This window comes from Sipha flava, unplaced genomic scaffold (assembly GCF_003268045.1).
Source record: "Sipha flava isolate LNK unplaced genomic scaffold, YSA_version1 45_pilon_pilon, whole genome shotgun sequence".
Lineage (NCBI taxonomy): Eukaryota > Metazoa > Arthropoda > Insecta > Hemiptera > Aphididae > Sipha > Sipha flava.
The window spans coordinates 1284795-1308169 of record NW_020273227.1 but is presented as its reverse complement, the minus strand read 5'-3'; the positions used below and the strand labels follow the sequence as shown (position 1 = coordinate 1308169).

General features: G+C 30.3%; 1 protein-coding gene across 1 annotated transcript in view; it reads left to right on the top strand.

Moving 5' to 3' along the window:
• Positions 1–22904, top strand: part of LOC112689647 (rho GTPase-activating protein gacU-like) — a 58859-nt gene extending 35955 nt beyond the window's left edge. Inside the window, exons 3-6 of the mRNA XM_025563452.1 lie at positions 1282–1410; positions 11415–11542; positions 12240–12422; positions 21580–22904. Coding sequence (XP_025419237.1) covers positions 1378–1410; positions 11415–11542; positions 12240–12422; positions 21580–21988 — 753 coding nt within the window. The 5' untranslated portion in view covers positions 1282–1377 and the 3' untranslated portion in view covers positions 21989–22904. The remainder of the gene's footprint in view (positions 1–1281; positions 1411–11414; positions 11543–12239; positions 12423–21579) is intronic.
• The last annotated feature ends 471 nt before the right edge of the window (positions 22905–23375 follow it).

The window sequence follows — 23375 nt, the reverse complement described above, 5'->3', positions numbered from 1 at the left end:
TTATTGGCCATCAATGAATGCCCAACATATTTATAATATTAATTGAGGAATAAAACTATTTATTGTGGGTACTTAACGTAATCATTACAATTTGTTGTTAGTTTTATTACTTATTTTTATATAGTAGTTATTTTCACAGAATTAAATTTTTTATTACTGATTTAGTATTTGGAATATCTTATATGCATTAAACACTAAAAATTATTACGAAATAAAAACTAATAATTTGCGTTTTTGATAAATTAATTTAATGATACAACTGTTCTATATAATAATATAATATACTATTGTACCTTATATTTATATTACTAATTTAAATATGTTTTTATATACAGTTGTGTGCCTTGAAGAAACATTTTTAAATTTAAATAGTCATAATTAATAAATCAAGTAAAAAAATATTTTTTTTTGTTGAATATTAATATTAGAATTTATTATTTAACATACGAATTATAACATTGTCATATATTTTTCACAAATTATGTAAACTGCTTAACATAACCGTTACCAGTATTTCACCACAAACATAATATAATGTAACCAAGTAAGACTTGATTAATTAGACGCATTATAATATCAGGGAAAATATAATTCGAAATATATAAGCAGTTAAAAGATAACATTTCACTATTTATTTTGGGTTAGATTAATAATTCTTTTACAACATTTATTTTTATGTAATATAAATGGTAATATATTTCATTAATAATATGTATATTATATATTATAACATAGCTTAAAATACACCAATGGGTTATAAATTAAACAACGTGGATCGTAGGTAGTATTAATTCAAATATTTACATTTCTCATTCATTATGTATGTGGATTGATTTAAGTTCCAAACACATATACTAAGACATCGTGTATGCACCGAGTTACGTTTAAAAACGCATTTTAATTGCTCATTTGAAATTCCTGTAATTGTAATTAGGAACGAAAACTATTGTTCGATGGTGATAAAAATCATCCCATAAGCCGTATATTTTCGGCATCGAACAGTTACGGTGATTTGGGTTATTTATCATTATTGTTATTAAAAGGTAAAACGTGACTATCCAATTATCATATCTATTTCATTATCCAGTTAAATCAAAAAGAAACACGTTCACAGCTCCAACTTCACTTGTATTGAATAGGTGCTATATATATTTGCATATATTTTAAATACCTCTGTAGTTTGTATTAAGATGTAAGTAAATTTATTATCTTGTAGCTATTGAACGATGTACAATAAATAATAATAATTTTGTCGTTCTTAATTGGTAAAAATTGTTCCAGGTACCGCCATGGGACTGTCAGTGGCGGGAGACGGGCCTTCGTAGTTTTTATGCTGCGAAGGACACCGTCGAATCAGCCAAAGGCATCGCAAAGACTATGCTAATTGACCGGTTACAAAGCTTAATTGCGGTAAGTTTTTCGTTTACCATATGAACATGTTTTAATTTCAATGATAAAAATACGCCTATAGGGTTTGTTTTCAATGTGATGAATACAATATTATCTTCAAAATATCTAATTTTTTATGTGATAACTATAATGATATGTTCTTATAAAATATCCTCGAAATTCTCAGCTGTATCTTTTAAGATACAACTATCTTAACATTATACAGCTATTATTTTCTTAATATTATAAAAATATAACGATTGTGTATAACCGATATTGGGTTTATTGTCAATGTACAGTTATTTCAAATAATAAACTATAGGTTATTACAATATTTTAAGTGAACGTTTATGGTCTTGAACAATTTAGTGATCTGGTTAACGTTATCCCTTAAGAGTTCCTTTTAAGGTTATTGAAAAATTATAATAAGTTTAAAATTATTGGTTTTTTAGACAAAAAATACAAAACATGGTTACTAAAATATCTGCATTTCACATCCATCATTCGTAACCTATTATACATTTGTGAACAAATAAAATAATAGTAGTTGCGGCTTTAACTGTACAATGTTTAAAATTTATATTTTCTTAAAGCTTAAAATGATTTACTAACCACTATTACATACGTCTATATTTCTCCATAATATAATATATAGCTATAATTACGTTAAATATTATTGCATTATGCTTTTCTGCTTGGTTCATTTTCGAAACATACATAGAATCACAGACGAAAAAATATATTTAAAATTATTTAACAATACATCATAAATCACTCCAAAAACTTATTTTAGTGTTAAAAAACAGACAAATGATCAGTGAGAAAAACTATACCATTGCACATTTTCTATTTTCGACACCTTTACTGTTAAGATAAAACAGAGGTCAATCTATAAGGGTAACCAAACACCTACACAAGAATAATACGTTCAAGTTATACATAGTTAATATTGTTTCACATAATTTAACACTCGTTATTATTTGTATTCTGCGGTGTTAACTATTTATTTGAAATCAAATGTATACTGATTTTATTAAATTACTTAAAAAAAAGATAACATTTAACCATATTTATAAAATAATAAAACACCATTGATGTAGTTTATATCATTAAACAGTCGGTATACATCGAATAAATGTAAAATACTAAATGAAAATCAAAAAGTAAGCCCACGCATTTTTACAAGTTTAGCAAGAAAAAACAAAGAACTCATCATATAAATTTACCTAGTTATAGATACATACTGGTGTCGAATACAATTTTAGTCACGTGGTATTTTCGACGTTTTCGGTAATTTTGACCGTAACGTTCGTTTAAACAAACCGATCGAGGATCATCGCACATTTCTCCAATGATCATTATAAACCTACATTCGTGTATCGCCGGGGATCCACGGCGTTCATACGTTTCTTCCTTGTGCGCGTTTTACCAGACTTACCGTTCGCACGTGTGCGGATTTTATGCGCGTTAAAAATACTGTATGCGCGTGAACAGTATGCTGTAGCGTGATATATTGAAAAAAAAACTCATTATTTACACACGTAGCCTAACCTGACCAAGGCGCCTCCAAACCGTTCAAACTACCAAATATATACATCGGCGGACCGTTCGACGTCTCGTATATGATTTCTAAAAAACAAAGTACCACGGACCGTGGAATATTGCCAAAACGCATTACAAACATATTGTACGGGCGCGCGCTCGCGTCAATCGTGCGGCAACTAAAATCAATTGCTTGCGGTCTAGGCGGTTTTCACCATCGGTCAACGTTCCTGCCGGTTCGACGCGTCGAAACTGATCCGCGGCCCGAGCACGTGTACGATGGTCGTGATCAGAGGTGTATTTAGATTTACTTCTAATGGCGGGGGGGGGGGGGACTCAAATTTTTTCTTTAATTCAGGCTCAAAATTTACAAGTAAAATTGTTGCTAATATTTAAATCAGATACATGAGCGTCTCCAGACATTTTTCTAGGGGGGGGGGGGGCAAAATTAATTTAAAAAATAAATGAAAATTTTTTTATACATTTTATTTATCGTAAATTATTATGTTTCGTCATTATTAAAATTATGAATTAAAACAATACAATTAGGTAGATATTATTATTACAGTTAAAACATTAAAAAATATTATTATGCATCATTCTTTTTCATAAAATATAAATTGGAATTTTACCAATTTCTGTGGAAATAACATTATTCCAGGGGGGGGGCAAGTGCCCTGTCTTGCTCCCCCCCTGGGGACGCCCATGATCAGATAAATCCTTAATATTTGTGATTTTTTTTATTTTAATCTAATGCCGGATTTACTTAGAATCGATTTTTGTTTAGTTCTTTTTTAACTCCTATCTGTGCTTTGAAAGTTACTCACTAATGTGTTTTGAAAAGTGTATCTCACATATAAAATACGTCCATGGTCGTAATAACGATACGGCGTGCGTGGAATCAATCGGCGACGATCAGCCGCGCGATGAACTGTTGTTGTAAAGCGCGTTGAGATTTTCCCGCTCGACGGCCAGAAGCTCTGTTGAGATTCTTTAGTGCTCCGCGCAATTACACGTGTGTCTGTACTTTGTTAACAAAAGTATGTGGTGCCCGCCGCAAAAATAAATTCGCTCAATACATACACGTATAGTATAATATATTTATTATATTTTATTCCATAGAGAGAGAGAGAGAGAGAGAGAGAGAGAGAGAGAGAGAGAGATGACGCGTGTGTAAATGTTCGGCTGTCATTGTTGGCCGATTTCCAAGAGCCATGCAATTCCAAACAGGTGGCTCGAAAAAAATCTTACTGATATTTATATTTTTTATCTGTTTCTGTCGCATTTCCTTTTTGCCAGAACAACAGAATATCGACCACCGTCGAACAAGTGCGTGTGATTGTAACGCGCCACCGAGAACACGTTTCAGATTTATTGCGGGAACAAGCAAAAGTGCTCCGGTGTTTGTGTGTGTGTGTTTGTGCGTGCACACCTCAGTATTATGATGAAACTTGTCACCAGTACATAACGGCAGCAAACGGCGTCACCCAAGGTCGGGATACCGACAGATTTACGAGAAGAATTTCTAGGGTTCGGTGAGCCTTGCTGTTGTACTGTTGTAATATGGCCATTAATTTGCCCTGGAAAAGATACGAATCGCGTTCTCCGGACAAAGCGGCTAACACCATGTCGTACAGATTTCCATCTATCTGCCCCCTCGCACCGCGTGTACGCAGATGTCCGGACGAAATTATGTTTTATTAACAAAAATTCCTCCGGACCCCGCAGCTGCGTGAGTGTACATAACGACTGTTATGAATAATAGTTTATTTTATTGTTCGCGAAATATGTTCCTGAATATTTCAAGCTGATATCCGTCCGATTTCGCGCCAATAATGTACAGGTACAGCCAAATTAGTAAATGTTCGCATTTCGAATTTACAGTGTACAAACACGTTTCGCCGTTTTGGAAACCGTTCAATCGATTTATTTTTTTTTTTTTTTTGCATTTTAACAGCGTACAAGGTATAAAAATTTAAATTCGTGTCCTGGCCGCTCGAGTGCAAGGGCATGATTTATTGAACGATCTCGGTTGGACATTTATTGAAAAAATAATAATTTATTTTATAGTCTTAACAATATATTCTTTGTTTTACAATTGATTCAATTTCGTGTGCATTATTATACAGTTAAAAGTGTTGATTATTTTTACATTTCTTTCAATCATCGTAATGCTTTTCGTCCGACATGGAAAATTATAACCAATAAATTAATAACCAATGGAAGTTATTTATTTTTTACAATAAATAATACATTTTTATTTTTAGTTTATAAACATGTTTATCTTAATTTAAATAAAATACGCATTTATGATTCATTAGTAATACTAATAGGCCTATTAACACGAAAACGTTCATGTGTGTAAAAAAAAAAACTTTAATATGCGTATTATTTATATTACATTTTTTTTTTTATATAAAAAAACATGTATATGCATTTATACATTTAAATATACTAATATTTTATTATTTTCCTTCCTATTATAATATATTTCATTTACTTGTTATTTATTAGGTACTTAAATTATAGTACTTTAAAATGTATATTTCTTCTTATATAGTTATTTATATACTATACTAGCTGTACTATCCGTCCTTGCTCAGTAGATGTTTTACTATTTTCAATTAGAAAAATACTATTTTGATGTAAAAAAAAAAAAAAATGTAGACGGAAAAAAAGCGCAAAATCGTCGTATATTCTAAGAATATTTGTATGTTTTATAATTATAGTCACATACCTTAATCGGTGATTATTAAAATCAACAACCTCTTAAAATAAAACATTTACTAGCAAAAGTGAATTGAAAAAAGTTATACAAGCAACCCATAGCTCAAAACTATTTTTTCCCATATACTCGTAAATGCAATTTCCGATAAATTCTCCTTAAGCGCACCAATACATAATTATATTCGTTCATAATGTGAAGTTAATCTATACGATATTTACGGTTGTACATCACTTAGTGATTAAATAGTATTAGAATATATTATAATTAAGAATTGTATACGAGTGTGATTATGGAAAACTCATTATATTTCTATTCTGTTTTTTGACCAACTAATAAAAATGATAGTTTATGGTTTCTCTTAAAATGAATAATATAAATTACAAATTATTATCAGTTCGATAAATCTAAATGTACCAGCAACAATCGTATATTCGAACAAAATTGAATGCAGTACAATTGTCAATGCGTTATGTATGTGCATCCTCGAAATGATATAATTTATACATTTCAAAGACGATACAACTCGTATGATGTTCTGTCAATCCATATCCTATTATTCTATACATTATTCAAACGACCGTGTCAAGTACAATCTAGTTGTAATATTGGATATACACTGGTACAATGGAGTAAACTATTGTGAATGAACATTTCAAAGTCGAAACTTTTTGATAAACCTTTTTATCGTTTATTATCGTTATTCGAAATTCGAATTCCTCATAAATCATGTTTGTAATAAAAAATATCGGCGCAACTAAAATCATTCAATTTTTGTATAGATATTTCGATGTTATTGATGTGTACACATGTAATTTACAACTGAACTTAACGATATATTTATTTAAATTTTAGAAAACTAAAAATTAATAACTTGATGTAGACAAACTGTTTTTTCATTTAATCAAGTAATCATACTGAATACATATATGGTATATACTGAATATATATGGTAGTTTAAGTAATCAAATATTATAATATTTTATGTTATAATTATAATAATGTATTTTAAAAGACGCTGTATTCAAAATAAAAATTGTGAAATTGTTTTAAATGAGCTAGTTATATTTTATATAGTAAAAGTAAAAGTAAATTAACAATACATTTAATAACAAATTTTAAATTTCAATATTATCTATGTTTATTTTCTTTATATCATAAATTTAATTCAAATTTATGAATTTTTTTTTTTAATTTGCCTTTGTGCTTACATTACAGCAAAATTTATGAATTATTTTGTTTGATTTTATTGTTTTTTTTTATTTTTAAAAAAATTCGGCTTAGTTTTAAAAAAAATAAGTCATTATTTATTACACATAAATGGGAATTCATAATTATATGCTTTTTATATCTGTAATAATGTTTACAAAATATGTATATTGAAGATCCTCTCAAGATATTATATTCTAAATCTAAAATTTAGCTATTCATTAACCTAACTTGCATATTACATTATTAATACTTTTAGTATGTGTTTTTAACGGTATATGTGTTTAGAATGATTTTTACTATCGCAAATGATGCGATGAAAATTTCAATTATTTTATTAAATTTCTATGGTTTTATAACCGTATAAGTGTGACACTTAAGTCAATATAATAGTTATTGATATAATTGTTCGAAAAGTACGACTTTATGACTAGTGAATTTAACTATAAACATACATTTAATAAAGACGCAAAATGTAAAATGATCATATTAATAATAACTGCTCTAATCATATGTATAGTATTATTATAGTATTATAATTTTTATTATATTATAGGTATACGAGTATATTATACTATTATTGTAGTATTGTAGTAAGAGTATTATTGTTCTAGACAACAAGACCTACTTATTTAAATTTTTTTTTAAATTCAAATGATCTATTGATATATAATAGTTTACGCTACTGTGCTCTTGGTTTATTAAACCGAACATTTTATACTTTTCGAATTTACGGCGGCAGCCGGCATTGGCGGTGGCGATGAATAGGATCCCGTGGAGAGAGATTATAGAGATTTATTTATTAAAATCCTGTCGTAACTTAGAATAAGCGCAAAATTTCATACTATTTTCCATATTCGTTTATTCTGTCTTCTTTACTTTTTTTTTCTGTTGTATAATCAAATTTATTAGTCGCGTTCGCCTCAATTCAAAATAATCATTTTTATTTAATATATTTAATATATTTTTTTTACCATTATTCACGTAATTTTAGTTGACAATACGGCAAAGTATGAAATGTATACACTGCCGTCCATGTGCAACATAATATATCACAATAACGATGACAACTTAGTAGGGTGTTTTGAAATAGGGATTTAGAGATTACGTTATTTAGATATACGTTAGCGTTGCAGACGTAATAGACATAATCCGTGTTTGCGATTTTTCTCATGACGTGCCTGAGATATTATTAAATAGTCGCCAACATTAATAGACATGTGATATTTTACCTGGACTTGGATTACTTATGAGAAAAAACGTCATCATTTGATGAATTGATGACTGCAAAAACGGTTCAAGTAAATTTTTCAACGGAATATTAATTTTATTTTTTATAGGGATTTTCGCAAATATTAGTAAACGAATTAAAAATACTATTATGTCTATAGCAATAATAATATTTAATTAATTAATTTAATCAATCAATTAAATAATAGTTTCTTTTTTTCGGAAAAATAGTATGTAAAGATATCAACAAAGCCAATTTTATTACCTGGTTTTCATATCACATATAAAGTCAGATCATTTACATTTTTTTCTGCACATTTCTATAGATATATAGTGAATTTATTATCAATAAATTATCTGTATTATATGATATCTCATTTTTTATTTTTCATTTTTATTATTATTGATTAGGATTTATTAGATATAATATTATTGTGAATATTTAATTCTGTTAAAAAAATATCGATTTATTTATAAAGTAAAGGTGTGAGAAGAAATTAAAAATGTAGTTAAAAAGTCATGAATATAAAATTATATTGCTTAAAAGAGATAAAATATATTATTATCCGATAAAACATTATTAATCAAATAATATATGAACTTAATTCTAATTCATGGGTAAATAGCTTTTTATTTTTTTGTGTTATAGGTTTAATTTTCCGGACCTTGTGACATTCGCTGAATAATAATTTAAAGGATTTCAAGCGACTTGCTCTTATGAATTAATTTACATAATACGTCGAAAGTAAAAATAGTGATACAATAGACTTATAAAATAAATTCAGGGATCGAAACTTGTTTCTTTTAACTGGTTGAAACGATTTGAATATATATTTTGTAATTTTTAGGATGTAACCTTTATTATGTACTGTAAAAGGTGTTGAGTAAAACCGATATTTGAAACATTTGAAAAAACACCTAATCTAAAATTAAAAAATTTTGATTCAATAAATAGTGATCTATTAGTTAGATTTTTTCATACTGGTACTTATTTAATATTTAAGTTGTAAAAATAATTACTTGATATTGGATGGTTGCACTTATATTGAATCGTGCTAAAAAATATAAATACCAATATCAATCACATTAAAATAATATAGTAAATATGTCGAATGGGGAAAGGAATGAAGGGATATGTTAGGTGATAGGTGATATGTTCTCTTTTCTACCATAATTTTTTCAATATTATGATATCACGTTTTTTTTATCATACCATATATATACTATATACTATAGTTATATTAATATATTTATAGTTAATTTGTAAATATATTGGTATTAAGAGCCATGAGTCATTAAACCACCATATATCTTCCAAAGTATTTAAGTGATTTACAACTGAGCTATTAAATAAGTTTTGAATATTACAGTATTAAAAATCTGAATCGATTTTTGCTGTTTTTGTTCGTCTCCTAATAATATTATTCATCGATTGAAAAACTGTATTATACCTTACTAGTTGAATTACCCGGCTTCGCCCGTATATAGTTTTTGCTTTCTCTAATTAAAGTGCTTAAATCAATACATATTTTTACATTTTAAAGAAGAAATAAATGTATTTTACTAAATTTAATCAAGTGCTAAATAGTATTATTAAAAATATTTCTATAATCCTTATCCTTATATATATATAATAACAGGCCTTTTTTATATCCTAATTTTGTGACGACATTATTTAAAAATTTTCCAATCCCCCATCTCTTATCTTTTAAAAACAAAAAATAAACGGGGGACGTGGTAACACTCAGGAAGGAGACAACTCTGTGAAAAAATGTTAAATAGTGTCGTCACGAAACAAAATTGGAACATAAAAAAGGCCTGCTCTTTTATATGTATATAAATATATAAGGATAAGAATAATTTAAGGTTTTTCGAAATTGTCTTTATTCTCATATACTTTTCGGTTTATTCCCGCAAAAGTTCATCCAATCGTGCAAAGTGCAGTTTGGTAATTTACCAGTCATCGACAATTTAAACTGATTGGATATCAAAAGTCCAATAAAAATCCACCCCATTATTACTGTTTGGGTTATCAGACTATTTAAATAACTATTTAATCGGGTATGTAAAGAAATTATTGTCTTTTTTTTTTTTTATAATAGAAACATTACTGAACACTGTATTTTTGAATTGTGTAATTTAGTATGTCCAGTTTTTACATCGTATCTCTATTGTCTTTTTTTTCGTTGGTATAATTTAACTTTTGGATGCTATATAATTTAACTTCTTCAATTACATCTAAAATGATTTTTATTGTTTGTAGTTTCAAGTTATAACTATTATTATAAACTAGTGTCTATAAAAGTTTTATAAATTTAGTGAATTAATTTATTATTAAACTAATTATCCTAGATTTTTTTCCGATTGAGAGTTCATTATTTTGATTATTTGAATACATAATAATAATAATGTAATGTATAAAAACAATGTACTTGAAAATAATAAAGTTAAGGTTACTCTCTTTTTCACTCAAAAATTACACTTAGATTTAGAATTTTAGTTTTTAACAATCAATATGAATCAATAACTGTATAATTTTGTTTATATATCTGAACATATTTTATAACTTAAAACTGTTCTTCAGAAATTTCAATATGAAGTATATACTCGTACAAAAATTAGTTAGAACAAAATTAAAAAAAAATGAACGTGATAAAAATAGAAAATTTCATAGTATTTTTTGATTATACTCAACGCTACGAGTTTAAAAATAATTGATTTTATTTAAGTTATTTGTGATGTGTAGAATGATGTGTATATATATTTATGAAATAAGAAGTATAAAATTAAATAGGATAAATGTTTTCTTGTCAAAATACATAAACATATACTCCAGTCAAAAGACAATAAAAATGAAAAAACCTTTATTTTCCGGGGATTTTAACATTCCACAATTATAATGAAGATCATGTGAGTCGGGAGAGATTCAACCCTGATTATATCAATAATTTACTATAAAACTATATATATAAACTGGGGGCGTATATCACATTTTGTGATCCTCTTCAGTAGCGTCGTGGGTTCCGAACTATAATCATTTCATCAGTTATTTAGATTATTCACTGGTATTTCGTACTTATATAACCTTTATGAGCAGCGGCGGCTTTTTGAATTTTTTTTGGGGCGTCCTTTTACACTATCTTATAAATATGTATTATAAAACGTGGTAATTACAAGGAAAATATAAATACCTGTTTAGACAATATGTTACAGCTATTGTAATATATGGACATACGGTTGAAATCACCAGATTTAAATATAAGCGTAAGAATATAAAAGCATATTGTACTGAAATTTAATAACTTTAATATGTTTACAGGTGCTTATCACATTAATTGGCGTATTGCTTGCAAATTCGGCTACAGATTATAAATCCTCTAAAGATTGGCTGAACGAAACGCATCGGCAGAGCAACAACAAAAGTCTGAATAAAAATCCTCAAGACTGGTAAGACAGTTTATCTATCTCAAAAAGGAACCATCGTTAATTATATTATGTATTTTCATTTTATATTCCTTTTCTTTTTGTCGAGTATATATTATACTTTGTTAGACTGCCAACACATGCATCTTGGAGTAAATTTATAGAAAGATGCCGCGTAAATGACTAGTTAATATTATAATAGCAGTGTTTAAATTTATCCACGTTTAACGAAGCTGTTCTGCATAACCAGTATGGATGTCATACTCTTACTAATACTAGTAGACTAGTTTCGTATCATTCGTTTTTTTCTTTTTAAAAGATTTTAATAGGTTTAATCCACGTGATATGGTGATAATTTAAGATGGTTGAAATTGGCCCCCTCACTCGGATAATTTTGTGACATAAATAGCAATTTGAAAAACTGACTGGGATTCTTAAAGATTTTTACGTGACAGTAAAACGTTTTTAAAATACGTCGTGTGTTGTATATTTGCATAAAGTCATTCAAAAAATTTTCTGCAATATAAATTATCAATGGTTTCTTCTTAGTCGATCGATCGTGATTTTTTAGAAATCTTCAATCAGCATATGCAAGCATGACCACTATGATATCCAACTGTTTCATTCATAAATAACATACATAAAACAAAAATATTGTAACACGACTCTGATGACCCTTCTAATGGCTCTTTTTTAATAATAAAACCATATAACTGTTCAGGTTAAGCGTAGAAGAAATGTCACTAGAAGAAGAAGTAGCTGATCACCGTTGGTTGTCTAGTCGTAAGAGCCACGAATATCTAGTCTCGGTAGGTGGTCAAGAAGACTGTTGTCCATCACAAATAGAAATGATTGAACCAAATGGTGGAAGTAACCCCGACGGGCTGTACGTTGAGCTTTACAGGTAACTACACGTCGTAAAGCTTTTTTAATCACATAAATTATTGTATGTTTTTATTGAGTTAAATGCAAAAAAATTAATGATAGTTATTTAATTATAAATATAATTTACATAAAAAATATAAACTCGATACAAACGCATTTCTGTAGAAAACTAAAAAAAATAACAATAACAATTTTTCTCACGATAGAATTAATACATATTTATGTAAACTTAAGATAATAAAAGATAATTTTTAATGTCAAAAAGTTTAATAATATTATAATTTAAGTCAAATTTTCTTGGTCAATGTGATAATTAACATTTTGATTTTTTGAGACGGATCTTTTTTGAAAATATTCATAGATAAAATTTGAATAAGGAACCAGTAGTTAATATTTTACTATCTCTTGTTCAAAGTTTCTACTAGTGAAGTAGTGCAAAAACATCTTGTAAATACCTACTGATTCAATTGTCAACTTTTATGCACCGGCATCTTCAAAAAAAAAAATATTATGTTTCAAATTACTATTGATAAATAAAAATATTGTTTGAAAATTAGAAACATTGAAATCTTAAATCACCAACTAGATAGAAAATTATAAAAAATATAGTACACTTATCCAAATACACTTCATTGGCGGTGAAAATGAATGTTATAGGTACGTTGCATTTGAAATTCCCCTGCAGAGTATAAGCCATAACCGTTCGTACAGAAGTAGATTTTGTTGAAAATAATAGTACACCCAGGATTTATTATGCGCTTGTTTTGATTTGTGATTGACTTAGTGAAATGTTGTAAACATTCCGTCGTGATGAAATATTGAAATCCTGTATATACGCCACTGCAGGTGTACGCGTAGGCACAGAAAACTCGAGCTCGAAATCAAGTGTGTGCCAAGATGACCTTTTGTATTTTGCAGTACGTAATACATTACTATATACATATAATGCACTACACCTATAGCACGTAGCATGTATCATTTGTCATTAGTCGAATTTAATGTCTGAGTGCATAGGTGTACGCAACATTACGCGAGCGCATATTTTCTTTCGTGCATCTGCTCTGCATGCATCATCAATTTGTTTTATGGTAAGTATAAAATGAATACCTCAAAGTCAAGAAATAACATGTACGACGTATTAAACACTATTTTTGAATTCCTCTCTGCTACATCGAGTTCAATACTATCGAAAAATGGAAATTAGTTTCAAGCTACGTCTTGGCTATACACACATATTAAACGGTACTAACGTATTGCGCACGTAATTTATTTACAATGTAAATCGATACTCGCGGACGCGATGAACTTTACGTACATTTAATACCCAATACGATTTGATTACGACCGAAAAAATAAAAAACCGACGGAATTAAAAAAAAAAAAAAAAACCTGGTGAACTATTTAAATACTTCGGTTTTAACGTGAATGGAAGACAATCATCGTAGATTATCGTTGTGGGTAGGGGGGGCTCCAACGATGATCCCGTTCCGGTTCATTCCAGTCGTGTGTGGTGCGTGAAGTGATCAGCTGCCCGTGTCGTTATCGTTATTTTCAATCGGTAACACCACCAAAATTACACCGAGACCATTCAACAACGTGCCCGAAGTGGAAACGTGTTAAATATTGTATCATGCGTCGCGCGCAACGGGTTCGCGTCCACGTTTAACCATACGTGTAACGTGTAGTTTATATGAATATCACGGTTATGGTTACCACGGTGTGTGTGTGTGTGTGTTTATCAATATGTTGTCTTGCACGTGTCCTCGCGTTGTCAGTGTTTACGTGTATACATGAACTTATATTTCTGTAGGTGTCCTGCGCAAAGGACATGTATTTATGCATTTATATATATATATATTTCACGCGTTCGCGTTAAACACGGAAAAGCTTGTTCGGATAAACGCCGTCGGCATCATAACTCTACGCGCACTGTACGAGATATCCGCTCACACGTGCTGTCGAGAGATTTGTACCGGTGCCGAGACATGTATTATAATTGTACGCGTCTTCTCAGACGACATGCGTGTACACGGGTACTTGCACAGTGTTTTTATGCATACGTAATATGTTATCGAAATCGCGTATGGCAATATTATTATAATTATATTCAGTGTTCGTGGCCACCGCGCAGGATCACGCTGTGCGAGATTGTACGCGCGCGTTCCACGTGACCGCCGTGACGAGTTTCCCAGATTCTTCATATTGTACATTGTAAGATACCTTGGTTGTATACTATTACGGTTCCGTGGTGATTCGAGCGACTCCTTGAAATAGGTAGGATACGTTAAAATAAAAAAAAAAAAAATTACACTCAAGACATCGTCGAAAGTCGTAACAGTTTCAATTTACTTTCTTTGCTTTATGCACAAGTAGTGTATGTAGAATCTGCAAAAAAAAATTTGTTACCACGTTGGGCGTATACTATATATAATACGATAATACAGTAGGGGTCACCAAACTGAATGGATTCTAACCAACCCGCAGACGTTACAAGGAAGGGGAAAAGCCGATGGTTGATATTATGAAAAATATTTATACAGTAGTTACTCGATTAATCGAAATTCAGGAGAACGAGCTAAAAATTCGATTTATAGAAGTTTTCAATTTACCGAGTGTTCAAATATTCGAAAGAAAAAAATTAATTTGAATTAAAGAGAGGTAAAAAATTGTATACATGTATTAATATTACGTTTATTTTGTTATTTATCAATTTATCAATTATATTATTATATGTTCCATATTAAAAAAAATCAGTTTTTTTTAATAAATTCTTGGCCACAAACTGGTCCATAGCGTTGTTTAACTTACTAATAGTATTGAAAATGGTATCGCATCTTCCTTTGTCCATTTCAGGTTGTTCAAAAAATTGACGCTATTCTAACGTAAAAGATTTTACTTATTGATAAAATTATACGATTAAAGTCTAGATTAGATAGATAAGGTACGATAAACTATGATATTATTTAACTGTCGTCATTATTAGTTTCATAACGAATACATCAAATAGATTGTATATGATTCTATAGATATGAACATATAATTGCGTTTAAAATTTGAATTGTAGAGTGTGTCTCACTAACAGAGATTTTGAATTATCGAGGGGACCGGAATACGTATATTTTCTTCTAATTTTAGAGGTTTTCTCAGAGGACTAAGAATTTAGTTCAATTTGTAGAGTTTTTTGAATTATCGAGATTCGGATTATCGAGTAACTACCGAGTTGATTTTTATTTTTGTATTGTTTCACGGTATATTTATTAAATTTGATCAGTTTTGGTATAATTTATGTTTTATAAATGTATTTGATCGTGTATATATGGCATATATACATTATTTTTTTAATAGAGCTATGTCGATCGGGTTTATTACAATATTATGATATATGATTATGTTATAAATATGAAATTTGAATTTTGATCGAGAATTTCTCGATTCTCAAAGTGGCATATGGAAAGTGTTTATTGGTGACACTTAGTGTATACAGTATACATAAATGCGAGTTTTTTTGTCGGCGACAAACGAAAGCAACGTATTGAACAAGCAATTTGCGTTCTTTTTAAAGTTTAGCGACTTGTTGAAACGATCAATGTCTGCCATACACATCCGTATACTTTGTTATTTTTTTGTCGAACGTTTTATTTTTAACTATTTAAAACTCGACGGTTATTAACTGTAGTGTAACGGAAATATTTACGTACGCAACCAATTGTAACAACAAAGTCCGTATTTATAATTAGTACCCACTGTACCTAATTATGTAAACTTCAAATTGTCTTTTTATAATAATAATATGAATATATATTAATTGATCTAATTTAGTGAAATGAATTCTGAATGGTCTAGGAGAAATATGAAGTAAACATTCATTTCTATTGATCGTTTTACAGGTCGGAGGAACAGTGTGGTTCATGCATATCAGGATACTTATTGATCACCACCTGCACAATTATGCATGTCAGAGTACCTATTCATCACCACCTGCACAGTTATGAATATAATATATGAGTCATATTTTAAAATGTACATATATATGTATACTTGACCTAATCTATTCAATAGAAAAAGTTTGATTATTTTCCAAGTACGATTTTTACTTCAAAGCCAATCATATAAATTTGTAATATAAGTATATAAAAAAAAAAAAAATATAGGAACGCATCAAAAAAATAATTTTAGTTTTGATAACAGAAATCTATGTAAATCGATTAATTAATAAAGCATTTGGATTCAAAAATTCAATTGACATTTAAATTCCTTACTATTAACGATATAACCAGTATTATACTTCGTATCAGTTACTTCACTATGTTGATAGATATTTCTTTAAAGTTAGAATATATGAAATACGCGTGTTTAAAGCTTGACGTGTATAGATTTATTTAAATATGCGGACTATCTTTCTTGTTTTATTAAAAAAGTGTTTTCTACGTACGTAAATATTAACTTATAAGTTATTTATCATAATATATTATTTATTTTCCCATCAGAGTACATTAATTTATACACAAGTACACAAACACACTGCATTATACTGCAATGTCAAATATTTAAAATGCTAAATAATATTATTCATTTAAATTACACAATATATATTATTATATGTACAGTATGTAAATAAAATAACAATAAATAATAAAATATTATTATAATTTATAATCGAAACGTATGTACCTGTTTATATTTTATTTTATTACGAATCTATCTAATACATATTTATGTTTTTAATGTATAATATGATTAAATAAAAATAAATAAATATTAACATAACTTTATTTTTATTTTCCGAGACTAATTGTAAACTAATCATCTAGTGTCTGGATACTTGCGATTTATGAATGTAGGTGTTATCCATCATACTCAAATATCTTATTATTTATCAAGCAATCGGCAAATAAATAATTTATTAATCCAACACCCATTGAATACATATTTTCTTTACTCTTATATATTAATTTAATATATGATACCTAATTGTTCGAATATATGTTTTATTTTTTTAAATAATTGATATAATTTATTATTGTTAAAATCGTTCGTTGTAGAAAAGGAGAAGTGAAATTTAAACTATGTTGACTTATTTATTTTTAAAATTATGGTAGGACGTGAAATTAAATTATTATTCCTTAACAGATGCTTCGGTTTGAATAAAATGCAATTAAAACATCGGCATTATTTATTACTATTTCACTATGCTTATCATCATTCAATATAAAATAGTGAAACCGGATTAGAAACCAGTACCGAAATACTTCTATCAGAACTATTTTTTAATTTTTTTTTTTTTGATAATAAGTCAAAATTTCTATACCTATCTGAGGTGGGATGTATCTTTTTTTTTGTATATCAGTGCCTATTTTTTAACCATTATTCGTCTTGAAATACTTGAAAGCCGTTAGGAATATTATTAATAAAGTACAGAAACATATCTCCAACATTAAAATAATATATTCAAATAAAAAAAAAAATATAAATCTATGGTACTTAAATATTTCTGGATTTAATCTTCTTATACGATGATTACAATAAAAAGCGTTCAAAAAGTCGGCCGATAAACTTAAATCACTGCAGAGTGTACTAAAATAACAATGATTTATCTTAAGCTACTGACATAGTGACACGTATCTTTGATTAGGATTTCATTTATTACGATTCACGATATTAAGCGCTAAGTAAGCTTGTTAACTAACATATTTGTAACGAGGAAGAGACATAGACCGCATTACGGCCCAGTGACGTGAATAAATGTACATACATTTATATATATATATATATATATATATATATATATAAGGACTATGGTTCGGTGGTACAAGATTTCTGAAAGTCCCCTCTTGAAGTAACATTAACCATTAAGTTATTCAATAGTTATCGAAAGTCAAATGTATTTTATTACTATCAGTCGTTGACACCATTCGACACTTTTACAGTTTCCGGTTATGCTTTAACCGGTTTTAAAATTCAAACGTTTCATTTTAGTATATTTTTATTATATTCTTCTGATCACCCATTATAATCCGAATAATCATATACAAATGAAATTCGGCCAATTTTTATTTTATACTAATTACAACGTGTGAAAATGTATTCTAAATTTTAATTTAAAATTTGCAAATATTTCTAATTTTCAAGCAGAATTTATTAAGATCTCATTGTAAATTTCATGTTTTTCTGTGATGTAATGATGTACATTTTCTTTCTTCGTTATACTTCAAGTCAAGTGTTCCACATGTAAAGTTTTTGACTCAGTAGATTGGAAATCAGATAGCTAATTGTTCAAAATAATAGTTGAAATTCCAAAATTAGTTTTATTCGAAAATCGTATAATACTATGTACCATAACATCTTGTATTTCTTAGTAGAATAATGTCTTAAGATAACTATTCGAATCATATCAAGAACAGTTGTTATTAAGTTCAATATGATAGCAATCACCTATCCCTTATAGCCAAGTGACGATCGATAGTTTTTTTTTTTTTATTCAAAATCGAACTAAACTATAACTATTATGTGTGATAGCTTATATGATTTGTATATTTCTAAGTTATAAATCTGTAGTTCAACTTTTATGAAACGTTTATATGTATAGCTCATGTTAGGTATTTAGTATACAATGACATGGCGATTCATTTCATCTAGATTTGTTTAAATCCGATCAATCATTCTGTAGACACAGAGCTTGATATATCAAGACTTAATAAGTATTGGATAACTGTCCATTTTTTTTTCACAGATTTCTGTTGTTTTCGAAAATTTGGAGTTTGAAAAATCACCTCTCAAAAAGACCACTTATGTTCAATTTGTATATGCAGACACAAGAATACTTTCCGAGTACTGATTCTACTTAAAAATATGGGAACGTATGAAACTAAAAAAAAAAAAACACATCATTGTATAATACCAATACATTTTTCACTTCGCTCAGAATTTAAAACTTGTTTATAGTAAAATAAAAATAAAAAAATAAACTGTAACTAATAAATCAGACCTGGCGGAGCGTAGAGAAATGATTTTAGCGTGGGAAAAACATGGTCATTTTTAAGATAATAATCGTGATGATCGAAGTGGTTTGTTTTGTAGCCCCATCGTTATCGCGGAGGTGCTCGTCTTTTTGAAACCTAATCGAATATCATTGCAGCCGTGCTACTTCGAACGTAATATTTTCGCAAAATGACTATACGGTTTTATGGGTTCCATTATGGTTTTGGCCCGACAGTGGCGTTATCTTATGCACGTGTACATCGGGTCGACGCGAATAACGTAAACTCGTCGAATATATTTGTTTGTTTTTTTCCTCGCAAACGTTATCCGTATACATTCCGAGTTCAACAAAAATTGATTAATGCGAAGGACGCGGTACCAACTACGGTTTCAGTAAATTATAATAAACGTACAATCGTTTAATCGCTGGTGGTATGAATACATATAAACGTAATATTATGATACGTCGTACGTGATCGTTTTGTTTTTATCTGTCAGCGTGACGACACACGAGGTCTGCGCGTATTACTAACGTATTCGTTCGATTGTTTACATGTACAGAGTACTTCATGCACCAGTCGCGCGATAACCGACTTCAGCGGGACTTGTGTAATAATTACGACATAAATAAACATAACAATAAACCAAACGATTAATAACAAACGCGTTGTAATTAAGGTGTTTTTTTTTTTTTTTTTATGACTTCGATTATTGGTGTAGGACGGCGCATCGAGATTAGTTATCTCCGCGCGCACGGGTAGATATTACGGTTTCGAATAGGTACGTCTAGAAAGCGTATATATTATTATGTGAACATATAAAACTATATTGTACACACATACGTATATCTGTGGATACATTTTATAGGCTCACTTGGTACGGTTGGCACGATTGTATAAATTTATAACCCCGCGTAGAAAATCCGAATAAAAAGTGTTTATTTTTTTTTCTATACAGTTTCATATTACGGTTTGACAAATATATACAACTTAAATTCGTTGTACACTCTTATATAAGATGATAAAAAAAAAAAAAAACCTATTTAAAACAAATGTATTTAAATTAGAAAGCTAGTGGACGAAATAAAAGAATATATTAAAATATAAAATATGGAACAGAGAAATATAATTAACAGTCAGACGCGTAGAGACGAAACTTTCAACAGCGTAGATAATGTGCTCGGCGATTTAATGTCGTGAATATTTGCTTTATATTGCCGAAAGGGTAAAACGGGGAGAACATAAGTCCTCGGAGGCATTTCTGGGAACGGAAAGAGAGAACTTTGAACAATAATATACCGATACGAGCAAAGGAGATGGTGATGATGATTTCGTTTCCATACGAATAAAGTGGCCCAACTGTGTACGAGATCGAGAAAAATAAAACGTTATTTCGACGGTACCTCGTTTTCAGTATTGTTTTTTATGTATATTTCCGAAAACGTTTATAACCACCACAGTCATCGGGTAAGATGTACGCGGTGTAATGGACGAGATAAAAAAACGGTTTTTTTTTGTTTTTGTTTTTTTTACCGACTTCCTGGCGTTTAGCCAGCGGGTAGGCTAGCGGTAATGGTCGGGCCTACCTATTTTTCAAACACGGAAATGAATATTATTATTCTTATTTTCGTCGGATATCGGCGCGAAACAAAATCCCCGCTCGCAACACAGCCGCCCACTCAAACAGATTAGGACGTGCACGCATATATTCGTGTATTAATCATCCGAGTGCCTCGGCGCATACGAACACGATTACGGGTAAGAGATGAGTATTTATCAGGCTCTGCCCTCGAATCCTCGACCGATGTCAATTGCATCGTGTGCAACACGCACGCGGTAAACGTTCCGGTCGGTTTGGTGGCCCGGGGCCACCGCGATGTACATGAACTCGGTCGGACGCCACCCACACTCTTCGTTGGCCGAAAGGTTTTCGGGCTCGAGCACTGCACGTGCATTCGAGGACCCTTTAATCAGGTCCCTGGAAGCGTAGGTTTTTTTTTTTTTTTTTTTTTTTTCCGTTACCGATCGGGATCGGATGACGCGCGGACGCGGCGAAATAACAATGCAATTGCACCGCGCGAAACGTTTTACAACGCCGTATCGATACTGTTGTTTCTATCCCGCGTCAGATGTTCACAATAATACCTTTGATAACGATGAAAACGTTTGTATTAAAAATTTTACGCGCACGTGTTGCAGTGACGGCGCGGACAAGCAGAGGTTCTACGAGGTGTCGTGCAAGCCGGGCGTGGAGGGCAAACCGTGTCTGTTCATGGAGCGCAAGTTGCACGGTCTGTCGACGTGCGTGCAACGGTTCTCGTACTCGTACGCGATCGTGCGCGAGGAGAACGCCCGCCACCACCACCATCACCACACGGGCTACAACAACGGCAACAACAACAACAACAACAACAACAACAACAACGGCAAACAGACGTTCCAGTCGTTGTTCCCCAGCGACAGCAACGTTTGGAAATTGGATTACATCAAGGTGCGCAGCGGATGCGCGTGCATGGTGCAGTCGCCCAAGAAAAAGCAGCAGAAGCAGAGGAGGAAGAACGGTAGCGCGGGAGGGGTTAGCGGCGGCGACGGCAAGAGGTCGCAGTAACGACGGGCGCGACGGCCGATACGAGACGATGACGCCACGGCCAGCGCCACCGCTTCCGCCGCCGCCGCCGCCGGCACGCGGTCGTCGAGCACGGTGTGTTCCGCGAGTCCTATTAATAAAACGATGACGACGAAAAAACAACCCTTTTCGTACACCGCACGCGATGTGATCAAAACGGTATATAATATTAGTTATTTCGTCGTCGCCTCGTCCAGTTTACGCATTAAACAATAATATATTATTAATTATATAGTACGCGTTCAATATGTATCGTATACAATATTAAATTTATACGAAATGCCGCTCTGCATTTTTTTACTCGCCCTCTCCCTCCCGCTGCCCCCGCACAACACCAAACCTTTATTAATTTATTATTTATTATTTTTTTTTTTTTTTTTTACAAACACTTTTTTGTAATCGCACTTTTTTCTTAGTTTTCTTTAGCTGAACAAAAATCACTCGACATAATTCAATATTGTATTATATGATATGAATAATAATAATAAAAAAATCAAAAAAACCGGTGAATTTTTTACACACTGATTTCCCTCTCCCTGCTGCTCCCCACATTCGAGCACTACACGTCTTCCTTCCTCCTCCTCCTGCTCCCAGCCCATCACCATCACCACTAGCGCTTTCACGTCCCGTACACACCACTTTGTAACCGAATAAACCGTTATTCATAATATTTCTTTTCTTCAAATATACTTAATAATACATAATATGTATATATAGCAAGCGGTTATTATCAATATATATATTTATATATAGTTTACATATAATATAATGTACCATTTTATAGTCATTCGAATGTTACCTTAGGCTTATGAATAGGTAATACTGTTAAGTAATTATGACTGCTTCGCAACGATACGTACATAATAAGTGCATATTAAAATATAAAAAACAATAATAATAAATGTTTCTTTTATAATGTGTATACTCGTTACCCTGATACATAATTATCATCTTCGGATGAATTACATGTTAATTTTTTCCTTTTTTTTTTTTCTTTCTCTTTTATCAAACAACAGCGCGCTACATCGTCTCCTTATTATAACGTACTACTGCTTAATACGCTTCCAAATTTATACCATTACTATCATATTCTTAGGCACCCGCATTATTATTAACAATTCTTTTTCGTCGTTCTGTTGCATATGTATATCATCACGATGCTAATAATAATAATATAATTAGATATATGTGTTTTTTTTTTTTTTTTTTAAGTAGGTACATTTAAGTGTATATATACACCATTATTATGTACATACATATTTTATTTTATGTTTTGTTAATACTATTGCTGTGTTGAGATAGTTCATATACAATTGTATTTTTTTATTTTGTTTATATATTTATTTACTATCACTACTACTACTACTAC